This window comes from Myxocyprinus asiaticus, chromosome 32 (assembly GCF_019703515.2).
Source record: "Myxocyprinus asiaticus isolate MX2 ecotype Aquarium Trade chromosome 32, UBuf_Myxa_2, whole genome shotgun sequence".
NCBI lineage: Eukaryota > Metazoa > Chordata > Actinopteri > Cypriniformes > Catostomidae > Myxocyprinus > Myxocyprinus asiaticus.
Window position 1 is genome coordinate 15,376,514 of NC_059375.1, and position 21,143 is coordinate 15,397,656.

The 21,143-nt window shown below is 37.3% G+C and overlaps 1 protein-coding gene across 1 annotated transcript; it reads left to right on the plus strand.

The window, feature by feature from the left end:
• The first annotated feature begins 1,159 nt into the window (after positions 1-1,159).
• On the plus strand, positions 1,160-5,062 carry LOC127423166 (transcription factor Sox-9-A-like). The gene is made up of 3 exons (XM_051667288.1): positions 1,160-1,930; positions 2,237-2,487; positions 2,796-5,062. The coding sequence occupies exons 1-3, from the start codon at positions 1,494-1,496 to the stop codon at positions 3,578-3,580; spliced, it is 1,473 nt and encodes a 490-aa protein (XP_051523248.1). The 5' UTR covers positions 1,160-1,493; the 3' UTR covers positions 3,581-5,062.
• The last annotated feature ends 16,081 nt before the right edge of the window (positions 5,063-21,143 follow it).

Genomic DNA, 21,143 nt, shown 5'->3' on the forward strand with positions numbered 1-21,143 from the left:
TGCATTGCAAGAGCTTGACATAACGCAAACAAACAGCTTTACAGAATCCAGGACACTGCCTTTCTTGCGTGAGCACCTAACAGTAATAAGAGAGAGAGAGAGAGAGAGAGAGAGAGAGAGAGAGAGAGAGAGAGAGAGAGAGAGTCTTCATGCGTGCTACAAATCTCTTATCAATTGCTTATACAGTCCTGTATTGGTTTGTTATATTTTCCTTTTCTAGCTCACACAAGCGCACGAGACAAAGTTCGCACACAGTCGCGCGCATACTCATGAAATAGCGCGCGCTTTTCAAACCCCTTTTAATGGTTCCTTCAATCATATCTAAATGTTGCGAATCATTTATTAGCATTTCATGCCACGTATTTGACAGATAATTATTGTATAGATAAAGTATGAAAGTCTACACCTCAGCAGTCGAACAGTTCTGGAGCGGAGCGTGCTGAGAGATTTCTGTGCGGAGCACAGAGCGTTGTCTCCCCCTATCGGTAGGTTTCATGAAAACACCAACCGGACCAGGACAGACAGCATCTCTAGGCTGCCTGTCAAGCAGAATATGAACTTGAGAAATACATACATTTCCAGCTTCTCTAAATCTGTGAAAAAGACCAAATTAGTGAAAGTGGAAAGCTTTGACGCCGACTTCAAAGTCACTGACTGTTAAACTGAGTAACACTTCCTTTCCACAACCTCTCCACAATTAATCACTGAATAGCTAAATGAATAAAAGACAGGGGTTTTGATATTTTAGGTACTTTATTTATTTGTTTTTTAGTTGTAAAAAAAAAAAAAAAAAAAAAAAAAATACACATTCACTTATTTCGCTAACATGTACAACGTACGGTTCTTAAAAATATTTTTATGAGTTTCACAGTCTGTGGCAAGTTTGTTGACATTCTAGAAAAAGTAGCCTACTAAAGTGTGATGTTTTAATAAGCTCTTATACGAATCTTATACAATTCTTTTAAAACTGACTTCACTTCCGATTTCACTTTTTTTTTTTTTTCTTTCTTAAATGAAAATGTTAAATTGTTAGTGATAATTATTGAGAGTGAGAGGGGGTGGGCACGAGCAGGCATCGTTTTCCTTTTCGTCACAGCGCATGGACTTTAAAAGCCCGTGCGCGCTCTACTGACAAATCAAAGTTCGTCCTTCTCTTGGAAATACTACACGGGAGCGAAAAGGAAGCGCTTTGCTTTTGCAGAGACAGCAGCAGTTCACAAGAAACACTCTGATGATTGCTATTTGAATTTGAAAGAGTCCATCACTGCGCCGTGATTCAGTGGATTTCAGAGATTTGGAGGAATTAAAAGTTGGAGCAATAATAGAAAGTATTTTTGGAGTCGATACTTTGAGTCGGGACTGCCATTCGTTTTTTTTTTTTTTTTTTTTTTTATTATTATTATTATTTTTTTTTTTTTACTCTCTAAAGCCTGCACGGGCTGAATTGCAAGTGCTACAAAAATTCTCTGAGGTTGTCCATCAACAGTATTCGCATGAATCTACTCGATCCCTACCTGAAGATGACAGATGAGCAAGAGAAGTGTCTGTCTGACGCCCCCAGTCCGAGCATGTCCGAGGACTCCGCGGGGTCCCCGTGTCCATCTGGTTCGGGCTCCGACACCGAGAACACACGACCGACCGAGAACAGCCTAATGGCTCCGGACGGGCAACTCGGCGAGTTCAAGAAGGATGAAGAAGACAAGTTCCCGGTGTGCATCCGAGAGGCGGTGTCTCAGGTGTTGAAGGGCTACGACTGGACGCTCGTGCCCATGCCGGTGAGAGTGAACGGCTCCAGCAAAAACAAGCCGCACGTGAAGAGACCGATGAACGCGTTTATGGTTTGGGCGCAAGCTGCGCGCAGAAAACTGGCCGATCAATACCCGCACCTTCACAACGCGGAGCTCAGCAAAACTCTGGGCAAACTTTGGAGGTAAATGTTTCATTTTAAGTATTTAAAACGCATTAAGTAGTGTCCTTAAATATGTAAAATATAATTAAACAATATTTTAGTATTTTTAATATATATCAAAAAATAATTGGTGCAAAATAATAGAAAATGAATAATTTGGTCAATATTTTGTAGCTATACTTTTCGAAATCATATTTATGTTTCATTAACACCTTATAGAATATAATTTATAATCTTATATAATAGTATAGTGCTGTAATAGCTTCTAATCTAATAAGATTCAAGATCCGTATGCTCAGTAGTGGGTCTTTTGGTTTTGTCGGGCAGATTACTGAACGAGGGTGAAAAGCGACCCTTTGTGGAGGAGGCTGAGCGACTCAGGGTTCAGCACAAGAAAGATCACCCCGATTACAAATATCAGCCCCGGCGGAGGAAGTCTGTGAAGAACGGGCAGAATGAGTCCGAGGACGGTAACGAGCAGACTCATATCTCCCCGAATGCAATCTTCAAAGCGCTCCAGCAAGCAGACTCACCCGCCTCCAGCATGGGAGAGGTGCACTCACCCAGCGAACACTCAGGTGGGCAGTGAACTGAGCAGAAAGCCTTCAAAAATGACTGTTAAATATTATATGTGTAGGCAATTGAACACTTAAAACTGTTATATTTGATGTTGCTATTGAAAGTGTAGTAGTTTTGTCAGAACATCTTTATCTGATGAATTAGATTACTGGCTGTAATACACTTCGCAGTTGCTGATTCTTAAAAGTTCTTGCTTTGGGCCATATAAGTTTTCTTCTTTTCACTCTTGCTGTTGTGTCATCTGTATGCAGTGGTTAACTCTCTCTCCCCCCCAACTTGCTCCCCCTCCTCCTCTGCTTCAAAACAGGCCAGTCCCAAGGGCCGCCCACTCCCCCCACCACCCCTAAAACTGATGTGCAGCCAGGCAAAGTGGATCTGAAGCGTGAGGCCCGTCCACTTCAGGAGGGCACTGGACGCCAACTCAACATCGACTTCCGCGACGTGGACATTGGAGAGCTAAGCAGTGACGTCATCTCACACATCGAAACTTTTGACGTCAATGAGTTTGACCAGTACCTACCGCCAAACGGGCACGCGGGTGTGACCAACACGGCCTACACGGGCGGCTATGGCATCAGCGGCAGTGCCTCCATCAGCCCGGCGACAGGGAGCACCGGAGGGCACAACTGGATGGGGAAGCCCCAAAATGGGAGCCCCCAAAGTGGGCAGCAGCACACCATGACCCCATTGGGGACCGGTAGTGGTGGCGAGCAGGACCAAACGAGAACAACGCACATCAAGACTGAACAGCTGAGTCCAAGTCACTACAGCGAGCAGCAGGGTTCCCCACAGCACGTCAGCTACGGCTCCTTCAACGTCCAGCACCTCCAGCATTACAGCACTTCATTCCCATCCATCAGCCGTGCCCAGTACGATTACTCTGACCACCAGGGTGGCGCCACCTCCTATTACAGCCATGCAGGGGGTCAGAGCTCCGGTCTGTACTCCACCTTCAGCTACATGAGCTCCAGCCAGAGGCCCATGTACACCCCCATCGCTGACTCTACAGGGGTTCCCTCTATCCCCCAGTCAAACCACAGTCCCCAGCACTGGGACCAGCAGCCTGTTTACACACAGCTCTCAAGACCCTAAGGACACTTATATACACTCCATCACAAACACACACACACTTTAAGAGAAGACTGATGGGCCTGCATAGAGACTCATTACACATTCCACTCTCTTTAAAAAACACACACACACTTGATTTTCCCACACACATAATGAAGCATTGAAATGTAGGAAAGAAAGCTGGACTTCAAAAAAAAAAAAAAAAAAAAAAAAAGAATTTAGCTCAAAATGGCTCCCAACGTGCCTTTTTTAATTGCCTGAAATAGTAATTAGAATATATATTTTTAGCCTTGATTGCAAGTAAAGAGAAACATTTCTGAGAAATTAATCCTCTGTGAGGACTTACTGATTATTGATACTTTAATATGTACTGTGTATGTTTTCTTAACATGTTCTTTTTGTATTTCTGCCAGTCATGAGAGGCCTTCTGTGATTCTTGTAGAAAAGTCTATTTTTACTAAACCACTCTCAGTAGTACATACAGCCTTGGTTTTTCAAGCCCATCTTTTTTCATCAACAATAACAATCTCTTACCCTCTATTGTCTGTAGTTTTCATGCTGTGTATTTTAATCTCTAGTTTGATTTTGTTTCCTTTATTTATGTTCCTGTAAAATACCATCCCTCTTCAACAGTCACAAAACTCAATACTTTTTAAGGTATTACTAGATCTTGTAAAGCTGTTTGTCTTCCTGCCTAACATCACTGTCTGTCATATGTTGGAAGTGTATGCGAGTTAGGTTTAAAGCGGGAATATCTACGTGGCAGCTGCAGAACTTACTGAGTGCATAACAGCATGTGTCACAGCTCCAGGAAGTGCCCTATGACCTCTGCTTGTCATTAGCAGCCTGCAGCCAGGCCAGTGTCACCTTTCAGCCAATTTAATTTATTTATTAGTATTAATTTTATTTCAAAGAAATTATTTGCATTTTATTCTTTAATACTTTATACAAAAAAAAAAAGAAAATTAAAAAAAAAATATTATTATTATTTTGCGCCTCTGAATATGGTGACATATAATCCAATGGGCCATTTCGACAGAGGGCCGGTACTTAATATGGTAAAATTCTGTATTCATCATGTTTATTTATCGTATGTAGATTTTTCTATTTTAAATGGTTATTTGTCCTTATTTCTAACCAGTTGTGTAATAATGCGCAAAATACTGTTGCAATTTCTAAAATAAGGCTGATTAAACTGGAAGAGTAGTCTTTCTGTCTGAAAGTTAGTAGTAGTAGTTGTTTTTTAAGTTAGTTTGTTTGTTAGTTGGCTTATTTCTTTGCTTTATGATTTTTTCCCTCTCAAATTTGTGCTTTACTCCATGTCAGCAATCTCAGTGCTGATGTTGATATCTTTGATATCTTCTTTTTTTATTTTTTTTATTTTTTTTTTTTACACAAACTGAACAAATTATCTTTTATGTCTTTCAAAATTTTACTGCCTTTGAAGAAGCTCATCTTTTGTATTATATTTGCAATAAACCCAAGAATAAAACTTAAAACAGAGACCTAGGAGTTATTTGTTCTGTTTAAGATCATCTCCATATACTAATGTTTTCAAATGATATGATACATCTATAATGTCAAGCATGAAAATGTATAGCCTTAGGGGTGGGATTTCTTAAGCAATGACAAACTTTAGTTTGTTCTTACTTAAGCATGTAACCCCTTTCTCACTCTCTCCTCTTACAGATGAAACAACAGGAGGGCCTATAGTCAGCACATAATAAGAATCATATCATAGAAAGGAAAGAAAAATAGCATTTAGTTTGCCTCAGCTTGGTCCATGTGTTTCCATCTTTAGTTGTACTCCTTTTTCTCCTGTTCTCTATGTTTCTTCCTCTAAACAGTCAGCAAAGGGAAATATTGACACATGAGTCCATCATGCCAAAGAGATCATGTTCCACTGATTCTTATTATTTCAGCACTAGTTTGTGATTGATACTTTTTGATTCAGAAATAGTTTTCTCTCTGATTGCAGAGACTTTTCATTCCTCAATTACTGTAATGAAAGGGCATACAATGGTCCTAAAATGTATTTGGACACTTAAGCCACACTTAAAAATGTATAAATTGATTTGTCTTGATTTGTAAAAATATCAAACCAAGTAATGCTTATTTTAAGTAAAAACACTTTTCAAGCAAAAAATGTAAAAAGAAAGGTTGCTAGGTTTTAAATGTTAAAACAATAGAGATATACACATTTGGTTACCCTGCAAGAACACCTGTGTTAATTTGAGGGGAACTGACTTCATAAACTGACATCGTTTAAAGTAATCTCAAAAATGACTATACTGCAAATACTAATAACCATCTCAAATTGTAAAAAAAAAAAAAAAAAAAAAAAAAAAAAAACAACAACATAGTTTACTCAACTTAAGCTTAATTTTTGGTTTGGTTGTTTGGTGAAAACAAGAAAACCTATGCAGAAAAATAATTATTGTTATATAAAAATGTATATAATTTTCATTCTTATGACTTTTGTTGTTGTTTGGTTGTAGCTGGTTGATAATTGTGTAAAAGTCACAATTAGGGTAATTAGTGTTACCTCTGATAAACTTGGAGCCTGTTAAATTCAAGCCATTCTTCTTTACTCAATTATACTTTACAAAAGTGCAGATTTAAGAAGTACTGAGGAGAATCCAATGTGCCATATGGCTAACATAGATTCCAGTCATAATTTCCCTTAAACTGTATAAGACGTGCTATAACTCAATTTAAATACTTAAGTAAAACAATGATACTTCAATCACAGATGAGTTAAGTTTACTTGTAACTAGTTAAAGTTACTTAAAAAAATAAGTTCAGTTTACTTAAGCAAAATAAGTATGTTTACTTAAAAAACCATGTAAAGTTGGCTTAAAAATCTAAGTAAGGTCAACTAATTAGATTTTACAAAAAGCTCGCACATCATCTTTTTGCAGATTCTACTTGGTCAAATAAAATTTTTACATTCTTAAGAATGATTTAATTGTCCAAAAGTGTCCAAATACTTGTTGGGTCCATTGCATATGCGCAGACACAGCAATAAAAGGCAATCCAGTGGTGGGTCAGGGGTCTATTGGTCACAGCTGTTTCAGTACAAGGAGCAGTTATTTATGTTACCATATGCATGGAAATTATGCTCACAAAACTAACATTTATCTAGGATAGGAACATTTCTATTTAAATAAGTGCAAACCAAGAAGTTATTTACTTCATCAGTTCTGTCTAGATTGGAATGTGTCCTTGAATACCTCAGTGACGCAGCTTGTCCTTCGAACAAAAATTTAATTTGCTGTTCCTTATCACTTAAAATTCACATTGTTTCATTCACAGCTTGGCAGGCTAGTAAAGACTGGATTCTTCACATACAATGACCCCAAAAAGCATTTGGACCCTTACACTGTATGAACAGACACTTGTGAATGAATGTCTTTGCATTATAACAAAATATAAAACCATGTGGCGTGTATTATATATTATTGCTAGGTCACCAGTGTAAACTTAAGGGGAACTGACTTCATAAAGCCTAAAAATCAACTTGACACCAGTTCTTTAAAAGTCATTGCAAAAATGGCTCAGAAAAGTTACATTATTTCTGGGAAAATGTCAAGCATCATTGGTTTGATATTTTGTTATCTAATGCAATGACATTCATACATTTTAACCAAAATGTTTGAATGCCATTATGCATGTCCAGAAATTTTTGGGGCCACTGTTAGTGTGCAGAAAATTCATTGCTCACCTCAGAGACCCAGACTAGGAAATGGAGGAATGATTAAAAGCAAGTGACGGACAGAGTCAAATACAGATAAAGAATGTGAAAGGGACTGAAGGAAAAGAGCAATGACTTCAGCAAACTCTACCATCTGTAAAAGCTATTAGGATGGTCACTCTCATAATGCTGAAACTCAGGAGCTGACAGATGAAATGTCTTGCATGCCGTGCAGCCTTGCATGAGGTTTTTCAATTGAATGGGAAAGAACTATGCAGCTCTGGTGATGAAAACCAGTGGTGATCGCCGTCATTGTCACCTCTCTCACTGCTCAAACGAGCTGTTCCCATATCCCCAATGTGCTAATGGCCACCTCATTTCAATCAATATGTCTTATTATTGATTACAGTTATAAAGTTGACACTTAAGGAATTTGACATAATAAATGTCGCTGGTCCTGTGTTTCTTTACTGTGTAATAAAAATGGCAATATATTTTACAGACAGTCTGAAAAAAAAAACAAAAAAAAAAACATTTAGCTTCAAGTTTTGAGTTACCAGACTTCTTAATGTCCCCATGAAATGGCTTGACAAGCACAAAGGGATGTCACTTTATTTAAAATTAGCCAATAGGCTTTAGTTGCATCACTGCTATGAAACGTAATTTGCCTCTTGCTAGTCAGTTGCAGGTATAGAGCGCATCAGTCTGGTTACGGAAGTAAAAATCCCATTCGTTTTTTTTTCCATATAGGAACTGATTATAATAATGACTTTTAAACTTTCAAAGACAGACATAATGTGAGCTCTGAGTTTGTTAATCAACGATAAATGCTTCTTCTGAAGGTATCAGTCCTTATCTATCACCAAAATGCAGAATGAGACGTTTTTGACTGCAAGTGCTTTTCCAGTGGAGTTCAAAGCAACGCTTGACACTGGCATTGCCGCTCTGACGCAAATCATGAACGCAGCTTCACGACTGCTGTAGGAAAGCGGATAGCCAGAGTCTACCAGATGATTAATATTGTGCAGGATGAGAGTTTCAGAGATTAAATGCACATTGCAATGAGTATGCAACCTATGTGGGGACTAGTTCTTTCAATTAGTCAAACTCCCACTTACACTTTGGGAAACGTTTAATGTTACTTGCATTGGTGAATTAGTGCATTTCTATCTATGCTGTGTAAGGCTTTGTTTGGAAAATGTTAATAAAGCATTATATTGTTACATTTTGTTTTCTTTTCTTTCCTAAGACAAAAATAAATGTATTTTGACAGATAAAAAATTATATATGCTGTCAAATTTCTGAAATTTTTGAAATCAGCAATTAATCATGATTAACTACAAAAAAATGTATGCGATTAATCGTGATTAATAATTTTAATCGACTGACAGCACTAATTGTTATATACTTCTAAACAAAAAGTTTAAATCAATAGTTTTGCATTTTTCCATTGTTTTTTATTCAATTATGTCATTCACAATGCTTCATGGGTATTTTAGTTCATTCCCTCATTAAAGACGTTAAGGACCCAATCTTGTACCATCATCTTTTTTGTCCGATTTTTGTCCAAATACATTTAAGTTTGTAATGCTGTGATTCACTTTGGAACTGGCTGGTTTGGTTCATTGCTTATAACTCTTTTATGAAGGATTGTATTGAATCCCTATGGAAGAAAAATATATGGAAATAATGTTGATGTCCCAATACCATTTTTTTTTATTTATTTTTTTAGAACAAATACGAGTACTGATACTCCCTTTTCGGTACTCACCGATACTGATACCTGCATTCTGTAAATAAAAAGTGGGAAGGCACTGTTGCCCTCTATAGGGGGAGAGACATTTTTTCAAATGAGACAGAATTAGATTGGAAAAAATCTGTGTAGTGCAAGATGAGTCATCAATATTTCAGGGATGTTCTCCAGGAAGAGATGTTTTCTGTTTAAAGTGAGTTCTGTCAAAGTTTAGGAGTACACTAGCATATGGATGGCCTGAAAACTAACATACATGGACTAAAAGCAACAAAACTTCAATTTTTATTTCATGTGTTCTTTAATGAAACATCAATACAAAAGTTTCAGGTTTCCTTCATTGTTCACCAGGCTGGACTGGACCAAAGGAGTGCACACACTCACATACCCTGAGGACAGCTGAGCGGAAACAGAGACAGCGATGGAGTGGCCCATTCTGTGGGCAGTTTTCCCAGGAGAAGTCCATTAATATTCCAAAGAGACGGCGTGCAGGGAATCTCTCTCCTCGGAGCCCAATGGGTGGTCCTTTCAAATGCTAACAACAACACAAAATAAGGGTGAAAAAGAGAAATCTGGCAACTTCCCACTTCACAAATAAAGCAACCATGAAAATTCTGGAGCACTATCAACATAAAAACATACATACATGACCAAAGCAGCAGGTTTTGGTTGGTATAGTATTTAATATATGTGGTAAAATACAGCATTTAATTAAGTTAACCTTGTTTAATAATAAAGCGATGTGAGTTTCACTGCATTCCAAAAACACCCCCTGAATTACAATGCACTAATCAAGAAAATATTCTATCGATAACGAAAACATAATTATTTTGTGGCCTCATTTTTCGTTGCCATTAAAAAGCCAATAGACTCAGTTGAGTTGCATTGGACTCATTAAAAACATCAGGAACAAGCATTTGATTATTCAAATTTTATCCCCTAGGGCAAACTGGTTTGCTTATGCTGTTTTAAAAATAATACAGTACGAAGATTTGTTAAAATTTTATGATCCTTATGGGCCTACTACTTTCCTCCTCTTTCTCAATGTATCTCTCTTCTCTTTTTCTGGATTGTATAGTCATACTCTACTTTTCCACATTGACTCTGGCAACATGCAGCATCTCCCCTCCCCAGACCTGCTATACCCCTGTCGGTCCCAAAGGATCTCACCCCTTCGCCCCCACATAACATCACCCCACTGTCATTGTCCCTCAGGAGCTTCACAAAAAGGACCATTTGACCTCTGAACACACCCCCATTTCCTCTCTTTTGAAAGTGTCCTGGCCCAAAGAAAGTCTCATTCTGACTCAAAGGGAAACTGTACATCAATAAAAGACGGCCAGCCAAACCTCATAGAAAAAACTGAAGAAAAACACTTGCATTTCACCCCAGCTGAAATTGACAGAGTGGGCCACTCGTATCCTAGATACAGACGCCTCCAGCACAGGAAGTTGCAAGTTGACAGTTCAGTTTGGTGTGGCATGACTCCCTTGGACCTTGAGTTTAATAGACGCCTGGGGTCGCATCCTACGATTTATTATTGTAACAGCATATGATGAAAAAAGTTATCTTATGGTGAAGTAAATATAGCAGAAAAGATTAAGTACTTTATACATTTAATAAGTTAAAGAGTGAACATGAAAATATTAAGTAAATTCTTAATTTGTACTCAATTCAAGCATGTAAAAAATAATGCTCTAGCTTATAAGAAAATATTATTTATGATTGCTTATTATCTTTACAATGCGTCATCATGTATCAGTCCTTAAGTAGAAAACCTTGTAATATTAATTCACTAATTTGAGTAAATTTTACTGGTAAATAAAATAAATAAATTTAACTTAACCCATCTTGTACCTGGCTTGAATAATTAATGAGCTTGCATGGTTTGACTGATTGCAAGTTTATTTACACAGTTTTTATTGTTGACTTTGTTGTTATATTTGGTTACTTCTTGTTTTGTGAAGTCTGACATTTTCTACTCAAAATTAACCATTCATGATGAAAAAAAACTATTGATTGTTATTGTCATTGTGTTTTGTGCACCAAGTGTTGAGGTCTGCTTGCATTGTATCTTGTTCATATTGCCAGTAATGCAAAGTGATGTTGTCTAATAGACTACAAAGCATGTAATAAGCTTCCCTGTGGAAGTCTTCCATATTTCATGTTTTACATGATTAAACGTGGTTATAAGGAAAGCTCAAAATGTGAAATGTTCATATAAAATGTTCATTTAAAATTTATTTTAGTACAATATACATCAGATTTGTAAGTAAAAGTTACTGTATTCACTGAAATGTTAGTTACATTTACTCACTTTAATCAATATTATGTCATGAAGTAAAGTAGACTTGACTTAATTTTATACCGTTAAAATTTACTGTTAAACTGTGCATAAACTTGCAAAATAAAAATTAAGTAAATCTTATTAGTAATTTTTTTCAGTGTACAAATTTAAATATTAATTAATGAGAGATAAGGTTGTGTGATACAGCCTCTGTTCACTGTGCATACAGAGTATAAAACATTGAAAGCTTTCTCATTTATTTTCTGTGTTTAACATGAACCCTTTGGTGCATTAATTATTTAATCAAAAGGAAGAACAAATAGTTTCTTAATGTTTGTTTTAATTTAAAGAAAAGAATAAGAAAATTCCAAATCCTTTATTTTTTCTTTATTTTTGATTTTGATTTTTTTTCAAAACGAGAGTTATACATCTGTCCATTTTAATGATATGATATGATTTTAACTGTTCTTGAACTAGGGATGGGCATGAGTACTCAAGTACTCAGGTGCTCAGACGTGGCAGCAATGATCGATCATTAAAACTATGATCGATGGTGATCAAGCATGATGTGACTTTTTACTTAATTCGAAACTCAGTGACAATTACTTGACAACTAAACACAAATGTGTCAAAGAGTGAGCTTATTTTAAATTTTGAGATCGATTACGTTGTGATTTTGAGGGGTACATTGATTGTCAGAGACATCTCATAGCAACCAAACTGATATTCGATGCTGCAATGCTATCGTTTTGATAATCAGAAGTGAGTGTAATTAACCATGTTTTGAACATCTATCTTTGCAAAACATTTGCTAAACAAGTTTTTTTTTTTAATTTTTTATAATTTAATGTAAGAACTTTGACTCGTTAATGGACATTTTTTAATAAAAGTGAATATTTGTCGCTGACTGTAAACCTCCCTGCCCTGGGTACCGAAATGTTTGCATGATGTAACACACCTGCATCTCGACGAAATGGGAGTTGAAGATTTCTGCACGTGTTTCCAAGTTAAACATCTAACATAAAGTGTCATTCTGTGGCACTTTCCCCAGTTGAAAGGTGGAAAATCAGACTCCCCTAGTTGAATGGAACACTTAATGAATCAACAGAGCACTAACAATACGGAGCATCGTGGCTTTCCCCACAGGAGCGAACACTTGGGGACAAACAGCTAGACAGAGCACAGCTACATGGAACAGAATGCAGAGTTTTCAAAACTGAACTTCAACTTAACACGCATATTAAAAACGCGTTGGTTATGGCGTCTCCTGTTAAACCAACCCCGATTTGAAAATAGACGGTTCCAACAGGCACTTACTAAGATTACTACGCTAACCTGAAGGAAGAACAGACAGACGCACGTTGTGCATATTCTTTCATTGAGTTGGACAGCGAATCTTCACATAATGACAAAATATGATGCATTATATTTTGATTATGCAATCCATTGTACATTTTGTAACAGATTATTTATAGAGGATACACTGGAACAACAAGATGCAATGCAGCAGCCAAATACATTTATCAGACATGTTATTATATATACAGTTATGTACATGTCATTGCCCCTCGAGTACTTGATGAGTATACGGATGGGACACTGTACTTAAAAATTCTGACAGTGTTTCCTGCAGTGCTACTCAGAAGCAGCGCTGTCTCTCTACTGAATATACAGTGTGAAACACACAGCATTACCAGTGTAGTCCTATTCCAGAGCAAAGAACTCTTGTGAGCCGAATCTTTTGTATATTGTATATTGTTTGTTTTGTATATTTCTTCCTCAAAGAAGAAATGTTAGTAAGAACCTTAGTAAGAAACATTAATGGAACTGTAAAGGTATCGAAATTTTTAAGAGGAATCAGCATCGCAACGAGAATCTTCAAATGTCACAAATAAAATACTCCTATGACTGAAAGAGGAGAGTCAAATAAAATGATGTGTAAGGATCAAAATGACTAATGGTGTTTTTTTTGTTGTTTTTTTTTCTCCCAATTTGGAATGCCCAATTCCCAATGCGCTCTAAGTACTCGTGGTCGCATAGTGATTCGCCTCAGTCCGGGTGGCGGAGGACGAATCCCAGTTGCCTCCGCGTCTGAGACAGTCAACCCGCGCATCTTATCACGTGGCTTGTTGAGCACGTTGCAACGGAGACATAGCGCGTGTGGAGGCTTCACGCCATCCACCGTGACAACCACGCTCAATTCACCATGCGCCCCACCGAGAACAAACCACATTATAGCGACCACGAGGAGGTTACCCATTGTGACTCTACCCTTCCTAGCAACCGGGCCAATTTGGTTGCTTAAGAGACCTGGCTGGAGTCACTCAGCACGCCCTGGGATTCGAACACTAATGGTGGTTTTGATGTAACATGACACACTGTAAAGTTAGGATGGCTTTTAAAGAGCTTTTAACTGTAGTAGGAATCAAACAGTTCATCTGCGACAAAGTTTGGGTTATTTAATGGTGTTGTGCATTGCATTCACTTCCTCTCCCATTACCCAAAGCAGCATTTCAAAGGCTCATTATTCAAAGGAATCCTGAAAAGGAAGCAGTTTCAAGGTAAGAGGACACTTCTTTGTATCTATTTGGCATTTAACCACTGCAGTTCGGAGAAATAACACAAATGAATGAACCTTGTGTTATCTCAACAAGAACCCAAGCAGTGCATTTGACATGCACGTTGAGCCAAATGCAAAACAATGTCATGTGTTATTACTTCACCTTCAGCACAGTAATACATACAAACTACCTTTCACACTAATCAATGATATTTTGAAGGGTTCAAATTATTCAACAGTAACCCAGCTGTGGCGCTTGACTGCAAACCACATGTTCTGAATGGAGCGGATGATATGTGGGTAAAACAGCACACATGTGACATGGACAACACCTCCATCTCATATCTCTACACAAATAAAGCCTGACCATCCACCATATCTTCCCATTCAACTCCTCCAGAGCAGCAACTATCTTTACCCCACTACACACGTATCCCGTAACAGTAGAACGCTTATGATCAGTTCACTAAGTATGATTACATTTAAACGCAGACTCTCCCAGCGTCAGCTCATGTGGTAGAAATAACATCTTTAACCAGGGTAAATACACACAGCACACAGTCCATACCTCCTCTGTAACTGAGCTCAATTCAGTGGGTGGACAGAGTTTACATTGAGAGGCCAGTTTCAAAGTCTGAGACTTACGAAGTCTCAAACAACTGAACTGCACGTCTGGGTTTGGGTTCAGGGTTCACCGACTTTGCTGGAAGTTTGGATAGTAGAAAAAAAAATTCAGCACACATCTGTGCTTTTTAGAAAATATTGCATGTATAAATGTAGCGACAAAGGCATGATAACCTGAGCTGTCCAGAGAGATAAAGTAGCTAAAGGATAAGCAGGCTCTACTGAGGTGACATTGAAAGGTGTGGACACTGAGCATGGGAGGAGAGTTGTTTGGACTAGGGGCTTTTACCATGACCAGTGTAGGTTTTTTATGGCCTTCTGGGGCAGAGGCAAAGCTTCCATCTGATACACATGCCTGTGTTATTGCTGAATGTGTGGCAGGGCCATAACTAAAACAAAGCTGGACCATAACAGATTCAGTCTGAATAATACTTTATGAAAGACAATGAAGCGTTTTATTGTATATAACGCTTTAGATTTAGGATTAAGAATAGACTGAGGACAGTGTAGTGGACTTCTGAAATGAAGAGTTAAAGTCCCCTCTCTACATTGGATGTTGTTGTTTTTTTAGTCCAGTGTAAATGCGTGTCACAGTTTGAACACACACCATTTATCTTACACTTGGGACCATCAACAAGCAACCAACAGACCATTTCAAACAATATTTGTTTGTTCGGGAAGTGACTTCTTCTTTCCTAGAATATTTCCAGTTAGTTGTCAAACACATTCAAAACAACAACAGGATATGCTTCATTCATAATGACTCGTAGCGGTGACGTTATCGTGATTGTCATAAAATGTCAACATTGAAATTTGGACCATGCTTTTTGGTGGCTGGATGCTCCCTGGATTTCTGGATTTACCGCAAATTGAAGTGTTTAGATTTGTTTATGCCACCCCACGTCCACATCTGTGGACAAAGTAATTTGGCTTCGCTATACTGACTGATCTCAGTTCAAGACACTCTGGGCTGCCAGTAAAGGGTTAAAATTTGGACACACGGAGACATGTGACAAAACAACATAGCACCAATCACAATGGAGTTTGTCTTTGGGAGAAACACCAACAAAACTACATCTGGTAAGAAACCTAATAAAATGTTTACATTGAAACTTTTTGAGTCAAAAGATTAGAGTCTCTAGTTTCATCTCATATGCCATTTTAAAAATTTGAGCGATTTATCACGAAACGCCACACTGCTAAACACAATGTACACTATAGTGGACTATAGCGCTATTTTTCCCTAAGAAATCCTATATTTACTGTGCATTATCACACTGAGAAATAAAATGTTGCAGAGGCTTTATATGAAATTAAGATGTACATAAGATGCATTTTGAACAGTTATGAGACCAGTGCAGACAGACAGGGAGCAAGGGAGTATCCTATAGCTTTTCTATGCAGCCAAGTGCATTCATTCCTAACATCCGACCAAAAGTTACGTTTCAAGCTGCAGATGATGTTTGAACCACTCAACATGTTTAACAGACATGGGACAATGGTAATCAGTACTTAGATTCAGAATTTATAATGTATAATTTTATTTTAACATGGTTGGCTGTGAATGGATGATGCTGGCCATTACTTTGAATCAGAATTATTTATACTAATTGAAATTTTGTTGCCAAAGTAGAAAAAAACCTTTTAACATAAAAGTAATATCAAAAAGTCAAATAATTTTTATTTATATAGTCTTTTATTTGTGCTTTTTCCAATACTCATTGCTCCAAAGCAATTTTACAGAAAATCAGCTCTAATGTCTGTAACATCTCAAAAACACGAATAACCAAAATTCCTGGAAACATAATAAATACAGAAATAGCTTGGTATTATTTAAAATTTCACAACTTAGTCCACTGTCCACATGTGAGGACATCAATTTTAAGGAAAACTATTTGCTCTAGGTTTTTTTAAAAATTATTATTATTATTATTATTATTAATTCGTTTATTTATTTCTTTGTATGTTTATTAGGTGCTACCATAGCCGTGGGGGGTAGGGGTGCTGAGGGTGTTGAAGCACCCCCTGTTGCCGTTCCAGCCCACCTGTGAAGTGCTGTCAAAATAGTGTACAAATTAAAAATGTATTCATATTCTGTGTTGGTTTTGTTAACGGAAGTAATGACAAAATGTTTAGGGGTATTTTTATTTCATCAGTGATAATGAAGACAACAAGAAAAAGAAGATTATGATGATAATTAAATGATTTTAATTTAAACTTACTCTTTACGAAAATGTGTGGACAAAATAAATAATACTAAAAGGCATCAACAGTGCAATAACAATGTTTTCAAAAAGAATGATTAAGAAAGAATGTGTTAAATAATCCAGGCAGTGTTGGGGATTTCCCCCTTTAGCTGCGTGACATTAGCTGATCACTGATCAACTGTCTAAAACACGGAAAATTAATAACAGTCCCTAAAAAGATTAACAACACCATAACTTCTAAAAAGAAAATACTAATACTATCTAATACTTTATACTCTATAACAGTTTTCATATGTTATATATTTTATGACCACAAATCTAAATCTATTTGAATGGCATGTTTTTACAATGGTTTTAAAGCATAATAGGGTACTATAGGGCAAGTTTGAATTGGAGAATTAGTGCTTTATATTTATATTACTACCCCATCTCAAACTTTCTGCTGAGGAAATGATTAAAAGCATCTAAAATATGATACATTTTTCTTTTGTGTAGCTCAGTGGTCAGTCAACAAGATATTGGTACACATCTGGATGAGTGAGTCACTTCAGGTAAAAGTACAATGTCCTTTGAGAAAAGTTATTGCCTCAAAGTCTTATTTAAAGGATCCAGCAATGACACCTCAATTTATTTTCAGTTTTTACATACTGTTTATCTTATTTGTTCTGTTTTAGCTAGACTTATGCGCTTGTCATTTTGTTTTGACAGTTCTGGGTAATAAAAATGCCACAACCGGAAATGCTTCTAGACCAGACACGCGCAATAGCATTGTAATTCCTCTGTTATATTGTTTACAGTATTGAAAAGGTCTATAACATAGCATTTATTTATAGTATATTTTGTAACATACCATTTATTAAAACCAAGTCACCTCAAATAGTCATTAAGTTTATGCATTTTTAAAAGTTTTTACATACGTATGTTGTTCAGCTGTTATTATTAGGCTAATATTATTATTAATAGTCGCCTTTTGTGAGCATTATTCAACAAATTCTCGGTACTGTTGGTCGCAGACAGTTGTACCTTTAATTTAAACAAGCTGAGTGGTCACAAAAAAGCGGCTTAATCACAGATAATTTCATGTTTCAAGTCATATCAAGTTCATTACAAGTTTATTTCGATTCACACATTACCAAAAGTGGTGACATACAAAAAGGTGAGTTCTTAAAGGTGAAGTGTGTAATTGTATCGAAGTAAAAATAATTCCAGGTTAATATGCAGAGACAACTAAAAGTAATCTATTTGTAGGTTGATTTTCACAAAAACTGTAACACTGGCACTTGATTTGTTTGAGTATCCCAACACAGTAACATTGGCTCAACCAATGGCGTGAGTTTGGGGAAGGACTATCTGTTTGTCGACCAACGGAAAACAGGGGGAGTGTTTGGGAAACGTTTTGAAAAGTTTGGTGAACAGAACTGTTTTGGTGCCACTAGTGGTACAGAAATTACACACTTCCCCTTTAACTTTGTCATTCGTCTATCCATTTCCACCAGTGTGACCCATGACAGGTAGGCATTATTCTACTGACAGAATAATCTGCCAGTCATAGTGCCAAGGAGTCCTTCTCTCCTCCCATGTGACTTTTCGCCTACAGTACATTTCGCCCGCTACCCTTCTCACACTTGCTGCTAAATTTTAGACCTCAGTGACAATGCCATCCACTGAAAATTTACACTGGTGTCACTTTTGGACAGTGTTGCTTTACAAGTGTTTTACACACTATTTAATCGCATATTTTGTAATATTCATTTTTGTTTGTTTTATTTTTGTGCTGTCGATTATTTTCTCATCTGCAAATAATCAGCATTGCCTTCCTTAGCCTCCTCGAAGAGAACCCCCATTTGAACACCACCAATAAAACGTCAAGAAACAAATGTTGTTGCAGAGGAGCTTCACAGATTCGGAATCATACAATAGGATGACATCTGACAATCAGAAAGACACACACACAGAAAAACATGTGTACGCAAACATAAATCATCCGCATTAGGGTTATCATCCCCTGACCTCCATATGCACAGAGACAGTTGCTTGCACAGCTGGTGACTCCACTGAGTAACTGCAGCCCCGGCAGATACAAACTTTAACCATAATTCCACAGCATCAGAGCAAACATTATTTGTACTGTATTGATTTTTTATGTTGTGAGTTAAACACACATTTTGAAAGTCAAAATAAGATGTAGGCTAATGTTTCCTTTTCAAGGGTTTATTGTGTTGTGATTCTTGGGTTTTCACTGACAGACAGAGACATAAGGAAACAGACCTTTTGGAAGTGTGACCTACTTTGTGCATGAACACACAAACACACACACACACACACACACACACACACACACTTGCACAACTCCCTAACCACACAAGTTGCTAGGCTTTATGTCTTGACGGTACATATATCACTAGAGATTAACAGAGGCATGCACTGCATAGCCAACAGATGTAGCAATTCGTCACTTTTTATCTCTTCCTATCTCTCTTTCTCTCTCGCATACACACACACACACACACACACACAATTCCACTATGTGTTTACCACCTGATGCATAGTGTGAACTTTATATTCTTGGGAAGTGTGTGTGTGTGTGTGTGTGGGGGGGGGGGGATATGAGGACTTTTTTTTAGGTTATAAACTGGTAATTACAAGGGTATTATGCTATAAATGTGGTTTATGAGGACATTTCTAGTGTCCCCATAATTTAAATTGCTTAAAAAACATACTAAACGATGTTTTATTGAAAATGTAAAAATGCAGAACGTTTTTTTGTGAGGGTTAGGTTTAGGGGTAGGGTTAGGGTTAGGGGATAGAATCTATAGTTTGTACAGTATAAAAATCATTATGTCTATGGAGAGCCCTCATAATGATAGATGCACCAACATATGTGTGTGTGTGTGTGTGTGTGTGTGTGTGTGTGTGTGGTGGTTTGGGGAAGGAGGTTGGGGGTTGGGGGCAATAATAACTCCTTATGATTTCATAAACCACAACTTGGTAGCCTCACAGAGATCTATCAGAGACCACCAAGAGTCAGGCCAGACACATCACTAGCTTCCCTGGAGATGAGTGTCTGAAGAAAACTTGACACTGATTATAGCCTCCTTGGTGACTAAGCACTTACCAGAGGAGTGGAGACATAAAGCAAATTCCCACACAAACATCAAATAGTACTTATCTGTATATCACCTGAGGCTCTTTGGCTGCATTGACACAATGCTCTTTCACTGAAGATGAAAAAAGCATGAGATAAGCATGGAGAAGTCAGTTCAATCGGCGGCCATATTGGTAACGGGTCTGGGCCAGTCTGATCTCATGAAAAGTATGTGACTGTGGCAAAATTTTTGCAAAAAGATATGATGTGGTTCATTACACGTATTGCAGCAGTTCCAAGATCAAGTGTCCACTGTGTGGCTGACATCATTTTGTGTTGCTTCTAGGACACTTTTTACTCATGTGCCGACTCACATGAAACTAAATGTTTATGAAATGATAATTTGCCATTTTACTTGTGATTCGTGTGAAAGGAAATAAAAATCATCGTTATAGTGCCTCTAGTGTTGATTTCACCAGAAAACTGCCACAATAGGTATAACGAGCTATGTAAAATAATTTAGCAAAAATGTTGGTAAAGTAACATGGTTTCAACCAGGTCTGTCCGGGCAGCTATTTCCTCATGCAAGGAAAGCTACTATCTATTTGAATGGGGAAAGACCAACATTTTCAAAACTGTTGGTCAAGATTACGTAACATTTGTCAAATTTTTTAAACTAGCGATAAAATTTGACAACATTGGTTTAATAATTTTTGCTTTTTATAAGTAAAAAAAAGTTCAAGCTGGTCAAGGAATTGTGCATGCATGTTCTAGAGGAACAAACAAGCAATTGGCTTTTTTTAACTGTAAAGCATGGCTACAGCGAACATACAGTATTTAGTGCTACAATTTCGCCCCTTCATACAAGTGACCCATCTCCTCTGTTGTCTCTGATAGCATAAATAGGGGTGTTTCCTCTGAGGAGGGAAAATCCTAAAAAATTAATATGTACATACAGTATATACAGTACAGTATATATACATATATACTCACCGAGCACTTTTTTAGGAACACCTGTACACCTACTTATTTATTTATCTAATCAGCCAATTGTGTGGCAGCAGTACATAAAATCATTCAGATACAGGTCAGGAGCTTCAGTTAATGTTCACAACAACCATCAGAATGGGGAAAAATGTGATATTAGTGATTTCAACCGTGGCATGATTGTTGGTGCCAGAGGGGCTGGTTTTAGTATTTCTGTAACTGCTGATCTCCCGGGATTTTCACACACAGCAGTCTCTAGAGTTTACTGAGAAAGATGTCAAAAACAAAAAACATCCAATGAGTGGCAGTTCTGCGGACAGAAACCATGGTGTTCCTAATAAAGTCCTAAGTGAGTGAATGTATGCGTAGTATTTTAGTTAAGAAGGTGTA

Excerpts from the sequence above, each read along its gene's own strand:
- LOC127423166 (XM_051667288.1), top strand. The coding sequence starts at position 1,494 with ATGAATCTACTCGATCCCTACCTGAAGATGACAGATGAGCAAGAGAAG. Across the intron at positions 1,931-2,236 it reads ACTCTGGGCAAACTTTGGAG|ATTACTGAACGAGGGTGAAA; the intron begins GTAAATGTTTCA and ends TTTGTCGGGCAG. Across the intron at positions 2,488-2,795 it reads CTCACCCAGCGAACACTCAG|GCCAGTCCCAAGGGCCGCCC; the intron begins GTGGGCAGTGAA and ends GCTTCAAAACAG.